This window comes from Cheilinus undulatus, linkage group 4, assembly GCF_018320785.1.
Source record: "Cheilinus undulatus linkage group 4, ASM1832078v1, whole genome shotgun sequence".
Taxonomy (NCBI): domain Eukaryota; kingdom Metazoa; phylum Chordata; class Actinopteri; order Labriformes; family Labridae; genus Cheilinus; species Cheilinus undulatus.
This window is the reverse complement of record NC_054868.1, coordinates 19,729,702-19,746,290: the sequence shown is the minus strand read 5'-3', so window position 1 is coordinate 19,746,290 and position 16,589 is coordinate 19,729,702. Positions and strand designations below refer to the sequence as shown.

Sequence of the window (16,589 nt, the reverse complement as noted above, 5' to 3'; positions counted from 1 at the left end):
CAGTTAGGGAAGTTGTTTTCAATATAGCAAAGATGATGTACTAAACCCTGAGGAAGAGTACTTTCCGGGTCAAAGTGCATCTTTCAGTCTTTCATGAAAACCCAATTAGACTTTCCAAAAAACTCAAAATAAACCAATGAGGCTTTTTGGTGTTTTGCACTGAGGAGAGGCTTCTGTCTAGCCACTCTAGCATAAGTCAGATCGTTGGCGGGCTGCAGGAATGGTTGCCCTTCTGGAACTTTGTCCCATCTCCAAACAGGATCTCTGGAGCTCAGTCAGAATGACCATCAGATTCTTGGTCACTTCTCGTAGTAAAACACTTCTCCCCTGATTGCTCAGTTTGGCCAGGCAACTATCTCGTGGAAGAGTCCTGGTTGTTCCAAACATCTTTCATTTGAGAATTATGGAGGTCACTGTGCTCTCAAGAACCTTCAGTGCAGCACATGTTTTTACCGTAGCCTTCCCCAGATCTGTGTCTTGCAACAATCCGGTCTCTGAGCTCTGCAGGCAGATTCTTTGACCTCATGGCTTGGGTTTTTGCCCTGATATGCATTGTCCGCTGTGAGGCCTTCTACAGGTGAACTCCAATCAAGGTGTAGAAACATCTCAGTGTTTTGGCAAAGGGTCTGGATGCTTACGTCTTTATATATTTCAGTTTCTGATTTTTAACAAATTTGCAAAAAATTCTAAAATTCCCTTCTCACTTTGTCGGGATGGGGTACTGAGTGTAGAAAAATGAAAACAAAAAGGTTTTGACTGTAGCATGAGGAGCAACATAACAAAACTGAAAAAAGGGAAGGACACTTTCCCAATGCACTCTATCTGGTCTTGGATGGAAGGAGTTGTTATGGTGAGAGAGTCAGGGTGGGCTTGGACTGGTTGCTAGTCGATCTGGGCGTTTTATGTATGTGTTTATTACTTCCTAGTATGACAAAGTGCTTACCCTGGTCTTCACAAGAGCAAGAAGGGCGTAAGCTGTTGCCTCCAGAGTGAAAACTTGTTTGTTAGGTATATGCCAGTGTGACAACTCTAAAAAGGAAAAAAAAAAAAAACACACACACATACAGTTTTATTCTTGTGATGTAACTGGAACAACCTATACGCAATAAGATTTTTTCAACCCCTTGCCTTAAAAACAAAGAAAAATATTTTACAAATAAATAAACAAGTACTGGTAAAACCAGCATACCAGTGGGTATGAAAATATAACTATTATTACAAGGGATGTGTGTGCTGGTACCTGGGGAAACAAATCTGTAAAGAGCTTCTTTGTTGAATTTGTTTGCATTGGCCAAGGCGTATGATGTCATTGCAACAGCATATGGGTTAGTGAGGTGGGGCAGACGGTTTTCCAGGTAGGTCACTGCTTTGTCTACACTGCCAGGTAAACTCTGGATAGAAGGAGGGACAAAGGAGAATAAGTTGGATGGACAAACATATCAATGCAACATTAAAGAAATGCAGAAACAACCACTTCTAACATGATAAAGAGGTGAAAATGGTCAAGAGGTGAAAATATCTAATAGACGGCCATAATTAAAAGGCAGAATGAAAAAGAGACAAGAATGTGTGGAAGAGCTCTACTCACATTAACGCTGTCTGAACACAGTGTGCGTGACTCCTGCATGGCAATGAGGCAGAAGGCCGTCATGGAGGCATCTGAGTCTAAACCACGCACATCACCCTACACATGTATAAACAAAAACACGTTATAGCCAATAAGATATTAAGCAGTGAAATGCAACATACTTTAAAGGGGACATATTTTACCCTTTTAAGACAAGCTTATATTGTTCTTAGAGATCCCAAAACATGCCTGTGAAGTTTTTAGCTGAAAAAAACATTCCAGTATTGGACTTTTGCATGTCTAAAAGCCCTCTGTTTCAGCCCTACTCAGAACGAGATGTTTCTATGTCTGTGTCTGACTCCGCCCCTGACCACACCCCTTTCAGGAAATTGATGTGGCACTCCTGATGTTACAGGCACTTTTATCTAAAGTTAAAGACCTGGCTGGGATTTCAGCACACATTTTCTGAAAAGTGGAGAAGGGTGGGGGGGGTAATGAATTTTTCTGGTACTTATGGGGATAGTGGACAGGCCAGGGCCACATATTTTTGTTAGAAAAGCCTAAAAAAGGGATTTCTGCACAATATGTCCCCTTTAAATAACAATAAGCTGTTGTTTAGCATCAAATAAAGAAGTGGTGTTAATGAGATCACTCACAATCATCTCTCCATGACTGACTCTTCCAACTTCTCTAAACACGCCGTCCGGCTGCTGTGCATTGAGAATCAGAAACTTGATGGCGTCACAGATCACATAGCTTTCCACTGCCACCAGATTATTGGCCATGCCTAACACTTTGGCAACATAGGCGGTCAACCTTAGGAAAAAAAAAAGAGGAAAGGATTTAAAGCTAGAAGTTTGAAAGTCATTCTCAGGATCCAAATTGGAGGATTTACAAGTTCATAAGTGTCTGAGTGCCTCACCAGGTGCTGCTTTGGTGCTTTGGCCACACGGCAAACGATCCGTCATTTTTACGGTAGGTAAGTTGTTTTTGGTAGCCTACACACACAAAAATGAAAAAATTACAAATAGACAGGACTGAGCCCTGATAAAAGCAGTGCTGAATGTGGTACATTCAGACGGTTAACACTGATTCTCCCTGTTTTAGAGATGCTACACTACAATCAAGATACATAGACTCAGTTTACAACATGATTTTATCATCAATATTTTTGAAAATAATTTGAAAATTCTTATCAGATGGAAGTTAATATACAATCATATATTGTTAGTTTATTTTAATTATTTGACTGAGATTCAAAGCATCCATCAATTTTGTTCCACTCATCTGTGGTGGCGTGGGCTGGAAGTAGTTCAAACAAGTTGATCTAGATATCCCTATCCCGAGCAACATTTTCCTGCTTCCCAGGCCAGAAGGTCTTTGCCTACGCTAGGCTCTCCTCCCAGTTGGACATACCTGGAAGACCTCCACAAGGAGCAACCAGGAGGCATCCCTGTTAGATGCCCAAACCACCTGACTTGGCTCCTTTTGATGTGAAAGAGCAGTGACTCTACCATGAAAACCTTGCTGCCATTTCCAGGCTTGTAACATTGTTTTGTATGCAAAACATCCCCCACATAAGGATCAACGTCAATGCCATGTTGACAGGAAGTTTTTTTTTTAATTCTTGCGAGAGGTAGACGGATTATCGAGTCTGATATTTGGGATTCTGATAATCAGTATCAGCATTTTATTTGACCAAAAACGGATCAATTTATCTAACTATAAAGTGCGCTACTTGGGTTCCACAGCAAAGTGTGTGTTACCCTCTGGCTTTATTTTCACGGTTCACAGTGTCTCCAAATGTCCTGTGTACAACACTCCTTCTCTCATTGGCTGGATGTCACAGGAGGTACTAAGCAATCAACAATTAAGCCTGGGTACCACAGGCGCAGTGAGTATCACTTCCTGTTTTCCTGTTACTACTGTGTTGCTCTGTGCTATTTCTCATGCAGACAGAGTGAGGGATAAATTGTTCCGTTCCCACAATTCATTTGATCATTCAATTTGACTTTTGCAACATTAAGTCATACATATTAAAGCATGATAAATGCATATCAGGTGTAAATACCAGATATCCGTCTCATGAACTACTAATACTCTGTATCGGCCAATATTGGTCAACCACTACTTCTTCCTTTGCACCTTCTTCTTCTTCCTCTTGGTGTTTTGTGGCAATTGGAAAACAAAGTTTTGGTGCATTACCACCAGAATTACCAAGAGGAAGTTTCAAACTTTACGTCATTTACTTGTAGAAAGTAGTTCAAATATATATACAAAATCATGCAAACAAGTTTTGTTTTTTTTTTCAAAAAAAGAGAAGTGAGTGTAAACATATCAGATCATACAATTACCAACACCTGATTATTCCCAGTTACCAGATCAGTGTAACAAAGCCCCCAAGTTAGTTCAGGTGTCCTCAAGAGCCTAATGATGCCTCTTAATCAGATCACATGATTCACATCCTCCCAGTTCGGTGGTCTACTTAAGCTGGTCCCCTCCTCTGCTCTGCACCTGCCTGCTCTGCCCTGGATCAGCACTGCGCTCTAGCTTTCAACCCACCCCCACCCCAGCATCCAACTGTTGGCTCTGATTGGGGGTTTAAGGGGGTGTTATCTCATCCCTCTTCTATTATGCATGTAAATAAATTCTGGGAGGAGTGACGAAGTCGGAGTCTGACACCAAAAATGCTATGCTGCCGCAATAAATGCTTGAACAAATGACAAATGTGAGATGACTGACTGAAATGTGATTATGTTAAAACCCTCAATAAGACACACAATCTGTGACTTTTCTATTCTGCCTACCAAACTTGATGTGTTGAAGGGCCTCGTTACGTTTCTGAAAGCCCACAGTTTCCCACTGGTTTGTTTTGTCCAGGTATGTTGTGGCAATGACAGGCAAGGTCATGTGGATCATGTTTTGCTCTCCGCAGCCAGAGGGCTGGTAGATCAGCTTTCCCATTGAATGTCCACTTATGGCGTTCTCCACCAAGGCAGAAACCTCTTCTCTTCCTGCATGCAAATAGAAGAAATATTTCCTTTTAGGATTGTATTTGGATTTATGTAGCTACATGCCCAAGTTAAGCACTGTAATTGACCTGTCACTGAGATCTGTGTGCTGGTTGGCGTGTTTGGAACCAGATCCTTCCTAGGAATTCCACTGTTCAGGATTTCTTCTTGTCTACCGCCTTAGGCAGTGAAGAGACAGAGGGGATGTGGGAATCATGATCAAATCAGAAAAACAACAGTAAATTGCCACATAGTGTAAACAAGCAAATGGTAAACTCACCTACACCTTTTGTAGCGGGGTCTAGAATTATGATTTGAGGATGTTTTACTAGAACACCTTCAGGCTGGAAAGACAAAAATGGAGAACAAACTTATAAACTACATAAGGAGTAATTTTTTAAATAATTTATTATTATTTTTATTATTTTTTTGGAATATATTTTTTCATTATAAGGAGTTCTTCTTAAGTCATCAATGCAGTAATTTGCATTAAAGCTAAAACCCCATAAATGTACTCAAACTGAACATATTGATACGGACAGCATGTCTCTGATGTATTCAGTTGTACAAAAGTGAAGCCAAAATACCCCTGTGGTAGCTTGTGCTGGTGATGTCATGTGAGCACTGACATAACACCACTTCTGCCAACTGATACACACATTTTACTTATTAATAAGATGTTAAAGATCCCTAAGGTCAAAACAATTCAGTTTTCAGACACTTAATTCTGTAGAAAGTTCCACCACGGCTTTGTTAGTTTGGTCCACCACTCCTCTATTCTCTACTAAACCGATGAAAAACACATCTGTTGACTGAGCTGTGAATCATAACATTACATCTGGTCATCAAATAACTAATTAAAACAAAACCAAACTCTAAAAAGTGAACTATTTGGAATAAATCAGTGTTTTAGTTAACTTTCACACCAGGATCTGGATGTGACAAAAAGCTTATTCAAAGGGTTTTTAAATCAGTAGTTTGACCCATATCCCATCTGTTAACATGGAGGAGGCCACATTACCCTGATAGGTCCAGATGAAGGAGGTGGTGAAGGATGCTATCTTTGTTTATGAATAGTGGAGCTAGCTAACTCTTGGGAAAATAGAAGAAACATCTTTGACGCCAAGAAAAGCAGTCAGTGTGATTCTTTGTTCTTCTTGTGAAACAGAATTGTGCTCCAGCTCTGATAACAAATTAAACTTAGCATAAGTTTAGTCAGGAAGACCATATTCTCCATGCAGGTTTAGTAGTTCATGCCTGCACTATTTCATGCACTCCCTCCTTCTGCTCTCTGTCACATCATAATCAGCTGTTCACATCACCTGGTCACACCTATCCAATAGCACTGCTCCACTTCCTCATTGTTAGCCTATCAAATCATTGCTGCCCCTTTTAAATGTGGCTTTCTTCTCCATCAGTTCATTGATGGCGTGGTCCTGAGCGACCCTCCACCTCCCCATCACCGCCAAATCTACAAGTCCATCAACGTTCATATGGGCTAAGATGACTTCTTCAGCCATCACCACCACCACCAGTGTCTGGACTCCATGGGGGATAGATCTTTTCGCCGCTCTGGGCAGACACCCTTCGATCACACTATGTCCTTGTGGAGTTGAAGCGCCAAAGAGACTCTGACAATAATTCAATATCACATCTATGTTAATAAATATTATTCATTATCTCATATGTAAAATAAAATGTTATTTTTAAATCAGTGTCTGGTCTCTCCTGATTGAACTGTCTTTATACAATAACATCTGACTTTATTGTTCCACTGGCAGCTTGAAGCTCAGCAAGACCCAGAACAAGGCTTCTGCCTCTTTCTTCTCGAATGATGCTGATTGGTCCAGCCTGTTCTCAGACCTGGCACAATTGTTCAGATAGGAGAATTGAAAAATGGATCTGCCTGATGTCAGACATGGAATCTTGCCAATCCATCTGCTTTGCAAGGTTAGGACTTGTGCATTATGCTTGTATAAAGTAAAAATATGGGGCAGGAAAATGTGACATTGGTGACAAGAAATTAGACCAGTGAACCTAAGTTAAAACTAAGAAAAGAGTTTTTACTGTGTTTATTTCCTGTAACAATATAATCAGTCTTATCCCTGATGATCTTGTAGTCTTTTTTGTCATTAAAAAGGCATCAAACAACTTTTTTTAACCGTTACCAGCTCAAACTCCGTACAGTGGTTTTACTCATCGTTTTGGTACCTTAAAGAAGTAAAGAAGTAAAACCACTCTTTTCAGATTAAGACTTAAGCAGTGTTGTGCCTGAACGAGTTTAATGAACGATCCTTCAAGAACTAGTTCATATTTGGTGAACGTGAACTGAACGTACTGTATTTCTGCCTGATGAACGTTATTGTGAGCGCGCTCATTCTGGCGTTTGTGAACGGCGCTCTCTCACAGTTTCACTTTGTTCAAGAGAGTGCCAGATTCCATAGAGCCTTTCAGGCGAAAACCCGGCTAAAACACACAGTAAATGGGCCTTAATATGTAGGGGGAAAACACCCAATCTAGCAACACCAGCCACCACAGAGCCGCACCGCCCCTTGCGTCATCTTCTCTCTCTCTGCACATCAGTCGGTGTTTGTATGATACATATGATCGAGGTAATGTATATACAATGTTGACCTAACAGAAACTTTATCTGGTCGTTACGTGAGTAAATCAACCCTCACGATTTCTATTTTTGGAAATCAGTGCCATCCGTGATCAATGAGGTACGCGCCGAGTGCGCTCGCTCTCCTGAAGCTTGCAGCACAGAAACTCTAATCACGTCTGTCCTGTATATCCTGTTATTCTGCAACCTCTCTTGTCAGAAGTCAGCTCCTAATATCCTTTTGTCTGTGAATTTATGGTAAAACTCCGTAAAGCTCCCGTGCTGGTTCTAATTAACGTCATAAAACTTCCTCACGCTGGTCAGCTCTTTTAAAATCAGATCGCGGCTGAAAACAGATGAAAAACATATATCTTAAGGTGATATAATAAAATGTGCAAGTGACTGAATGGGTGGCTACAATGGGGAAGTGCCAGTATTCTAAGGGTAATAGCTCGCAGCAACATATTGGAAAAAAAAAAAGAAAAAAAAAAAAAGAACTATGAACTAGTTCATTTTTGGAACTGTGAACTTAGTTCGAAATTTTGAATTATGAACTATGAACTGAACGAGTTCTTTTTAAAATCTGTGAACTGAACTTTGAACTAGTTCATGTAGAAAATGAACTTTCCCAACATTGCAACACTGGACTTAAGTATACTCTACATGGGGATTGAAAATTTAACACAAAGTATTGAAATTCTAAATTTTGTTTTAAAAATGTGCATATCAGCTGTACTATACAGGTTGAAATCGTCTGCTGCATCTGAATTATTTGGAAAAATTCCAACTGTCTGAACTGAGGCTCTGAGATGTTTTGGTGCAATCTGTTGTCACCACAGAGCACAACAGTAAATGCCCACTTTTTTCTAGACCATTAACTTTGCTCAAGAACCCCACATGGAAATTCTTGCTCCACTAATCTAAAACATTATTTTGAGTATTGAGGGGAATATGGCTCTGTTCGAATAAACAGTGTTTTTTCTAAAGAAGGTTGGTAGTATACTTGCTCAAATCGTCATTTCCCCATTTAAACTGTGTTATGTTGAAAAAATGTTAAATCTGTTTCTAGCAGCCTTAAAGGAGAGATCAACCAACCAAAGATGTTGATGGGACACTCTAGGGTTGTGGGCAGTGCTTTTGACTGCAACTGGAATTAAACCATGTTTTTTTCCTAGAGTTCAGTGGTTAAGATACAAACATGTCTTCTACATGATCACATAACTTCAACACACCTTTGTTACCCATTTAAACTGTCTTTTACTGCTAAATAATTTACTTTTAGTGGCAGTACTGGATTGAGTAAATCGCGTAAGGTAAATTCAGCCAATCAGGGACATCGCTTTGACACTATAGAAGTGTAGATAATGCAGCTCTGTTGGCAGAGATTGAGAATAAACTTTTTTTTTTTTTTTAATGAGGTCAATTACATCAGAAATTGTGTCTGCTACATGACCATATATCAGTGTTTGGTGTCATGGTGAGTCTACCTTAAATGGTTACAAAATTATGGCTAATATTCAAAGCTAAGGAGCAACATGGAATCAGTGATGTGGCTGATAAGGGACTGCAGGAAGGAGGGAGTGCCTTGTTTCCTCTCCCTCCTAGCACTTTTGATGACGTTCTAAAGGCATTTTTGACATTCCTGGGTAGATCAGCTCTGGGGTTTTGTTGCTCTTTAACCTTTAAACTGTGGCATTGTTGAAATATAAGACATAGATTAACATTAAACCGTTTTGATCACTCTTCACCAAAAGAAAAGTACTAGACGAAAGACAGATAGACAGATGGATAGATAGAAAGATACTTTATACTTTTACTTGTAGAGCACGTTTCTTACCACCACACGTAACAACTTCATGATTCCATCATTGAGCGATGAGTCCCTCACAGCTGCTTTGACCTCGATTTGGAACTGTCCTTCCTTCATGGGAATAATGACAAAGGGCACAGACCTGGTACTCTGAGGAAAAACTTTGACCTCTTGGCGATAGCGTCTATGTTTAGATGCTGCACTGCACACATGCTCCTCCTCAATCAGATCCACACGCACCTTAAAACAGATAAAAACAGGAAAGAGATGGAGGTATGAGGGACTGAAAAATGACCAAGGATCAGCTTTGCTATCAGCCATTTTGACCAGTGGTGGATTTTCAAAATCAGGCATCATGTAGCCAGAGAAAGTCAAAGTTTTGGGGTATAAAAACAGAAAGCACTCTCCCTGGTGCCTGTATTGGTCACATGTGGGACGTTTAAAAGGGAAGCATTTGAGGACCTAAGGGATCATAAAATGAAAGATCTGGGATGTATGGAAGAGAAAGGCTATGTAAAGCTTTAAAAACAGTTAAAAAAACTTTCAAATCAACTCTAATAAAAACACAGAGCCAGTGTAAAGTTTTTAAAAGAGGGGTAATGTGTTTAACTCTCATTTTTGAGGTTAAAATTCTTGCTGCAGCATTTAGCTGTAGTTATTCTCTTAACTTTTTGAACAATCCAAAAAAAAGAGAGCTAAAATAACATAAATAATTAATAATAAAAGCATGAATTAAAATTTCAGCATAATTTTGTGTTAAAAAGTCTTACTTTGGTGATGTTTCTTAGACAGAAAATCATTAAAATGTGGATTAAAATCTGAATCTAAAACCACTCACAAGTTAGTGATACTAGTTTAAATGTCACAGCTAAAACCAGCAAGCTGTTTTTGTAGTTGATCTCTTTTTCAGTTTCATTGTCATTGAGTTTTAAAAAGCGCTTGCTCATCCATTAATTAATACTAGAGAGACAGGCGGTGAGTGCAGTGAAGTGGGGGTTAGCAGGTGCAAGCCTGAAAAATGGTGTGACATCAACTTGCACTGAACACATAACCTGCAAAACGTCTGATCTGAGTCATATAAGAGGAAAAAAGACTCCTTGGCTTTGTCCTGAATAATTAAAGCTGAGAAACACAAACTTACAATGGCAAGATCTGGGCTGTAGTTATGGAGGATCGCTTTGATTTCAAGCTGCTCTCCTCTAACAGCAGAGTACGGCAGTCTAAGATCAATGAAGAACTCCTTCCTCACAATTACTTCTAATGGCTCACCAACACATATTCCTGAAATATGAAAAAGGAAAATAACATGATGAAATAGTGAACAAAAGGTGGGAGTTTATAGTTAAAAAGACACACTGTAAATAAGTCACTTTGTCCTCACCGTGAGTTTGGGACAGACTGATGCCCGTGAACTGCCAAGTTGTGATTGAATCTTGCAAAGGAACATTTTTCACAAGTGATGTGGTGTCACTAGAAATATAAAAGATATGTTGGTTAGTGTTAACAGCTTAATAAGAAAAATCTTAAAACTAGAAGGAATTACATTCATTTGAATAGACTACAGAAAGAATGTTAAAAAAAAAAGACTAGCTCTGTCTTTATACTCCTTAGACTGAGGGATATGTAGCTTCTTTATGTTTCGTTCGGAGGCAGAGACATACATTTTCTTTTGTTTCTTAGCATTAACCACCTTGTCAACTCTCAGCCCTGATTAATTTCCTGACTTTCATGAAAGACGAAAAAAATGCCTTTATCACAGAAAGACAAACTGATTATAAAGGAAAAATTGAGTCCATATTATCATTTGAATTGATAACATAATAATAATCCTAGTTGTTTATCAGCACCTAATTCAACAGAGGTCCAGCCAATTGGTTCTAACAGTCTCACAATAAGTGAAATGAGGATCACCTGAGTGCAGCGAATGTGTCTCAAGTGCTTGTAGTAAACAGACACCTGTGTCTGGAAGGTCCAGTCACTGCCTAATTAGCATTCTTAGCTAACATTGCACCTTTAAGACAAAATAACATTCCAAGGAACTCAAAGGACCAACCAACATCCCCTGGAGTTAAATCAAATCCATCATAAAGAAACAGAAGGAATATGGCACATGTGTAAATCTGTTTAGATCAGGCCATCCTCACAAACTGTGAGTGACTGTGCAAGAAGGAAACCAGTGACAGAGGCCAACAAGATACCTTTGACTACTCTGAAGGAGTTACAAGATTCAGCAGCTGAGATGGGAGAGACTCTGCATACAACTGTTGGCCAGGTTCTTCACCAGTCAAAGATTATGGGAGAGTGGCAAAGAGAAAGCCACTGGTAAAGAAAAGGATTAAATCTTGACTAGAGTTCACCCAAAGACATGCAGGAAGAAAGTTCTTTGGTCTGATGAAACCAAAATGGTGCTTTTTGGTCAACAGACAAGGCACAATGTTTGGTGGACACCAAACACAACACACCACCACAAACACACCATTCCCACTGTGAAGCACAGTGGTGGCAGCATCATGCTATGGAGATGCTTCTCTGCAGCTGCCCCTGGAAGGCTTGTAAAGGTAGAGGGTGAAATTAAAGTGGCAAAATATAGGACAATCTTATTTATTCTGCAAGAGGACAACGGCTAGGGAGAAGATTATTTTCCAGCAAGAAAATGACCTGAAGCATACAGGGGGGGCTACACAGAAATGATTTAAAGACAAGAAGGGTAAAGTTCTGGAGTGGCAGTCAAAGCCCAGATCTCAATCCAATAGAAAATTAGTGGGTGAACTTTAAAAGGGCTGTTAACACTTGATTCCTGTGTAACCTGACAGATGTCGAGCAGTTTTGAAGAGAAATGGAGTGAGACTGCACTGTCCAGAGGTGCAAGCCTGACTGAGACCTATCCACACAGACTCTGTGCTGTGATTGCAGCCAAAGGTGCATCTACTAAATACTGAATTGATGGGGTGAATATTTATGCAGTCACTTAATTTTACATAAAACATTTCTATTTATTTGGCATTAGTTTGTAGACATCTGTTTTCTTAGACATTAAAAAGTTTTTTGGTCAAAAAAGCCAAATTATATTGACCATGACTGATTATAAAACCAATAGAAGGGTAAAACATCCAAGTGGGTCAATATTTTTTTAGGCACTGTACATTGAGGAGGAACTACCAGTAATGTATGACAACAAAGGGCCAGGTACCAAAACAGAGTAGAGTCAAGTTAGTACCGCTTCAAAACTGAGGCATTGCTGGTGAAATAGCATGGCATGGACAGGAGCCCATGCGGGGAAGATGGGGTCAAGTCCAAAAATAAAGCTTGTTTTAGTCTGAAAATCAAAGTTTTACTGTAAGAGATAAAATGTAGCTTTAAATTTGCCAATAGTATTAGATAAGTTTTGTGAGTAGATGCTTTTGACCCACCAGTTCGGGGTTTGTCGAGGACAAGCGGGAAGTTTAACATCAGACCACAGCCAGCTCTCAGGGAACTTGGTGCGAGACACAATTTCATTACTGTCCATGTAGCTGTCATCATCCTCCTCACCTAAAAGCCAATCAAAAAGAGTTTCATGAGGTCTATGTTCAGTATGATCAAATACAAACATAGACACTCTTAATCTCTTACTTCGAGCCAGTTGGAGGTTTTCCTCTTTACGCTCTGCTCGCTGGCTTTCCATCTCCCTGCAGCAGTGTAGGAAGGCATCAACACAGGATTGATCGTCCACAATGTACTTGCTGCGCCTCTCACAGCTATATGAAACAGTTGTCTCCTTGAAGCCCTCCCGACAACAGTCACGTTGTAGATCACTGTTGTATTTACCCACTGTAAAGAAAGGTGGATACAGTCACAGGGGAAGAGGTACTTTACAGCATGGCAAAGAAAAAGATGTAAAAACTCGTCACCACAGTGTCAGAAGTGAGACTAACATAAACTTGTTGTAACTTCCATTATGGTGGCGGATCTTCTTCTCCTGGCAGGGGCTGGACATTTCAATTCTAAAAAAACAGCACAGACAAACTCTTAAGAACCCATCAAGGACTGACCAAGGTGATATTAGTATTTTATTAAGGATAAAATCCAAACAAGGTCATATATCTGAGGAATCATCCAACTTCTTGTGCACTTCTTGATTACTTCACACATAAATTCTTAACAGTGCTAACTCTGAAGTGTATTTGTACACTTAGGTAAATTACAGCATGAAGAAGAGTACAAGTGGAAATGTAAGAATAAAAATATTTATTACCTTGTCTGTATGGAGTCCCAGAGGCAGTATTAGACTCAAACAACAGCCCAGCATCGTAGAACACACCCAAGCCATCTCTTCCTCCTCCTGGTGTGCAGCCTGTATCATATTTCTCTACAATGTCCCACACCTAAGAAGGATGAAAGTCATTCACATATAGAAATAAAGAAGACTTATGATTTCAGTATATAACTTAAACAGAGATATGTCAGGATTACCAATTTAAACAACAGTGTGTAACTTTTTCCAGTTTAAATAAATTCAAAGTCCATCTAATAGCGCAATAACTTCTGACATCGAAAATGACATCCATCCTATTTCCACAGAGTGCCCTGTTTGCAGCACTGTGTAACTTTGTGTTGGGAATCAGCCATGTGGTGGATTTCATAAACAACAATGCAGGCCCAACAAGCACTGTTGGAGCCTGCATGGAGTAGTTTTGGAGGGAATTTTAAACAAAGAACAGGGGATCCTGAGAGACTCATCTTCCCAGTATGCTTGCAGCACATCACTCTCCTCTCTTGTAGGAGGAGACCTAAAGAGACTATGCAGGGGGGTCCCCAGGAAATAAAAGCCTTTAACTTGCTGGAATTGTGGAAGGAACATTGATTGACTGACCTCTGCCCGCTTCTGGATCTGCTGGACATTAGACTCTAATAACACACTATACTTACAAGTAAGAGGCTTTGATCTGGGCGAAACAGCCTGAGGAAGCATTTCATTTGCACTTGCTGAAAGCTTCATCTATTGTCTTACTGTCTCTGCTTATGTGTTTAAGAACGTTATCGATCTTCTCTACTTCACTCATTGATTTGAAAATACAATTTTTTTGTAGTTTAGTTATTATAGTTATTTGTTGAATTAAGTGCCATTTATAACAACAGATGCTGCTTTGTTTAATGAATTCTGTTATAGATTTTAAGAGAAGTTGTATGTGATTGTTGTGCACAAAAACTGTAGTGATTTAAAGGTTGAGAGAGTCATTCACATTTTCACACCTTCTATTTATTTAGGTACTGATATCTATTAAATAATAATAATATTTGAATTTAAATCTTAATTCTGGGGCTGCATGGTGGTGCAAGGGTTAGTGCTATGTTTTACAGCAAGAAGATTCCCACTTTTTTATCTCCTGCTCGGGGCCTTTCTGTGTGAGTTTGCATGTTCTCCCTGTGAAAGTGTGGATTGTCTCTGGGTACTCTGGCTTCCTCCTACCAACAAAAAAATGCTTGTTAGGTTAATTGAAGAGTCTAAATTGGCCATAGGTGTAAACACGTGGTTGTCAGCCCTCTGATTGACTGGGGCAACCATTCACTCACTGCAATAGGCTCCAACCCCCCAACAACCCTGGATGGGATAGGCCGTATTGAAAATGAATGGATAGAAATCTTAATTCTGATACTGATTATTGCTCCTTTTTGGTTGTTGTTCCCTGCTTTTAGGGTGGTGCTCTGTTGATTATTCATCTTAATTAAAAATTCCTTGATTGATGCTTACTATGTTTTACAATCTACATCCGACAAAATAATCCACTGTAAAACATTTCAGAGATAAAATTAAAATCACCTTCTTCTGGGTGAGACGGTGCTTGTTGTTCAGGACATAGACACCTTTGTCAACTGCCACCAGTCCAACTGTGGCCCCTGGGTCTCCAGTTACCTTCAGACCAAACATCCTACGAGGCTCATAGGATGGAGCAGGTCTTGTTGACTCCAACCTCAGCTGTATGGTAAGAACACTTTAGTAAATGAGGCGTATTAATGATGCAGACATATAAAAGATGTCATAGGAATATAACTATTGTATTGACCCAAATTTATTAACACTCTCTTAGAAGACCCTCCCTTAACAGCAACTAATTAAAAATGTTTTTAAGATGTTTTCAATTAAATTGTTTAATTCCTTTATTTCCCACAGAATGATGGTAGCTAGTGGCTCTTTACCTCATGGTGCCCATGAGGTAAAGAGAATTTTCAGACTGTCTACTCATCTATAGACCTTAGATAGCTATCTTAAACAGAGAAAAGGCTATACTGACATCCATTATTCCAAAACTGGCATCATGAATTTAAGTTGCTAGTTAACTTGGCTGACTGTTAAGCTTGATCACTGTGTCTCCCCGTGGCATGGCATCTAAGAGGGGCAGCATGAGTGCATTGTTTTTTCACTTAAAAACATTGATGTGTCAATGCTGCATATCTTACCGAACCCATGCAGGAGTCCTTCACATCCACCCAAACAGAGTCTGACACCACTTCATTATCGCTTGTGTGGTAGTAGGCAACGATGCGGAATGATGGCAGCATTTCTTTAGAGATGGGAATGATCAGGGAAATCAGCACCTGACCTTTTGCCTTGTATCTGCCATGTTTCACCAGCTGACCTCTGCTCAGGACCTAGAGAGACACAGGTTTAAAGATCAGAGTTTATAAGGCATAACCGCATTTACTCAACACACAAACTCAACAATGAAAGATATTCTCAAAAAATGAATAGATGTAAAATAACTCTCACCAGGTATGTAATATCATTTTGAGCGTTTGCCTGCCTGTTAAGATTCAGGTTCACTTTGAGATTTTCTCCTAATTCCAGCTCAGCTGCATCCACACCTGCAAAAATGTCACAATGCAATGACTGCCTGACACTGACACAACTAAACACTTACTCAGTTTTTCGCTGTACCACCACAGTGACCATCTTTCCTTCACCATCTGATGTTATTTCAGGATTTTCCTCACCTATGTGGATGAAGTTGTTGCTTCTGGTGGTATATGAGGCAGCCTCCATGGTGGCTGTTGCCTGCCTTTCAGGTGAAATGCCAGGATCACTTGTTTTTGCCTGCAATAATAAAAAGAGGTTATAGATTATTCACAACAAAATGGAAAGTTTTGAAGCCTGTATATGTTGCACTATTTGGTTTTGTGTTGGTGCATTCAATGTCCCATTTTAACAGGATAAAGTCCCACTAATTAAACATCAACTTAACCTACTATATGGGATATCAGTATATGTTATCCAAATATATTGTAAATTATGGACTATTTGAAAAAGGACTGAAGTCAGGCTTCCTTTGAGTTTATTGTTTTCAGCTCTGTGTTCCCGTTTACAGGATTGTGCTTCCTTCAGTTTGTCAGCGTTTCACTCGAAGGTTAAAACATTTGTTGTACATTTTTTTTAACATGAACACCTCCCTGCCCGACCTTTACTACCACCACATGGGGTAGGAAAAATAGTCCCATGCACCCAAATATGTTGTTTGTACAGTTTCGTTGCTAAAGTAAAAGTCAGAAATAATTCATAGATAACCTTAGCCAAAGAAAAAACTTTGTTTGGTCTAAATTGCTTAGAAATATGAACCAAATCAT

General features: G+C 39.6%; 1 protein-coding gene across 1 annotated transcript in view; it reads right to left on the bottom strand.

The window, feature by feature from the left end:
* The window catches only part of LOC121507905 (complement C3-like), a 34,205-nt gene that overhangs the window by 9,555 nt on the left and 8,061 nt on the right, over positions 1–16,589 (bottom strand). The window contains exons 12-30 of the mRNA XM_041784292.1: positions 15,963–16,062; positions 15,739–15,833; positions 15,429–15,620; positions 14,791–14,946; positions 13,225–13,354; positions 12,905–12,973; positions 12,603–12,800; positions 12,401–12,521; positions 10,372–10,460; positions 10,132–10,271; positions 9,018–9,230; positions 4,859–4,922; positions 4,668–4,757; positions 4,375–4,581; positions 2,490–2,565; positions 2,224–2,383; positions 1,589–1,684; positions 1,241–1,391; positions 944–1,029 (exon numbers count right to left, since the gene is read on the bottom strand). Of these exons, the coding sequence (XP_041640226.1) occupies positions 944–1,029; positions 1,241–1,391; positions 1,589–1,684; positions 2,224–2,383; positions 2,490–2,565; positions 4,375–4,581; positions 4,668–4,757; positions 4,859–4,922; positions 9,018–9,230; positions 10,132–10,271; positions 10,372–10,460; positions 12,401–12,521; positions 12,603–12,800; positions 12,905–12,973; positions 13,225–13,354; positions 14,791–14,946; positions 15,429–15,620; positions 15,739–15,833; positions 15,963–16,062 (2,433 nt within the window). The remainder of the gene's footprint in view (positions 1–943; positions 1,030–1,240; positions 1,392–1,588; positions 1,685–2,223; positions 2,384–2,489; positions 2,566–4,374; positions 4,582–4,667; positions 4,758–4,858; positions 4,923–9,017; positions 9,231–10,131; positions 10,272–10,371; positions 10,461–12,400; positions 12,522–12,602; positions 12,801–12,904; positions 12,974–13,224; positions 13,355–14,790; positions 14,947–15,428; positions 15,621–15,738; positions 15,834–15,962; positions 16,063–16,589) is intronic.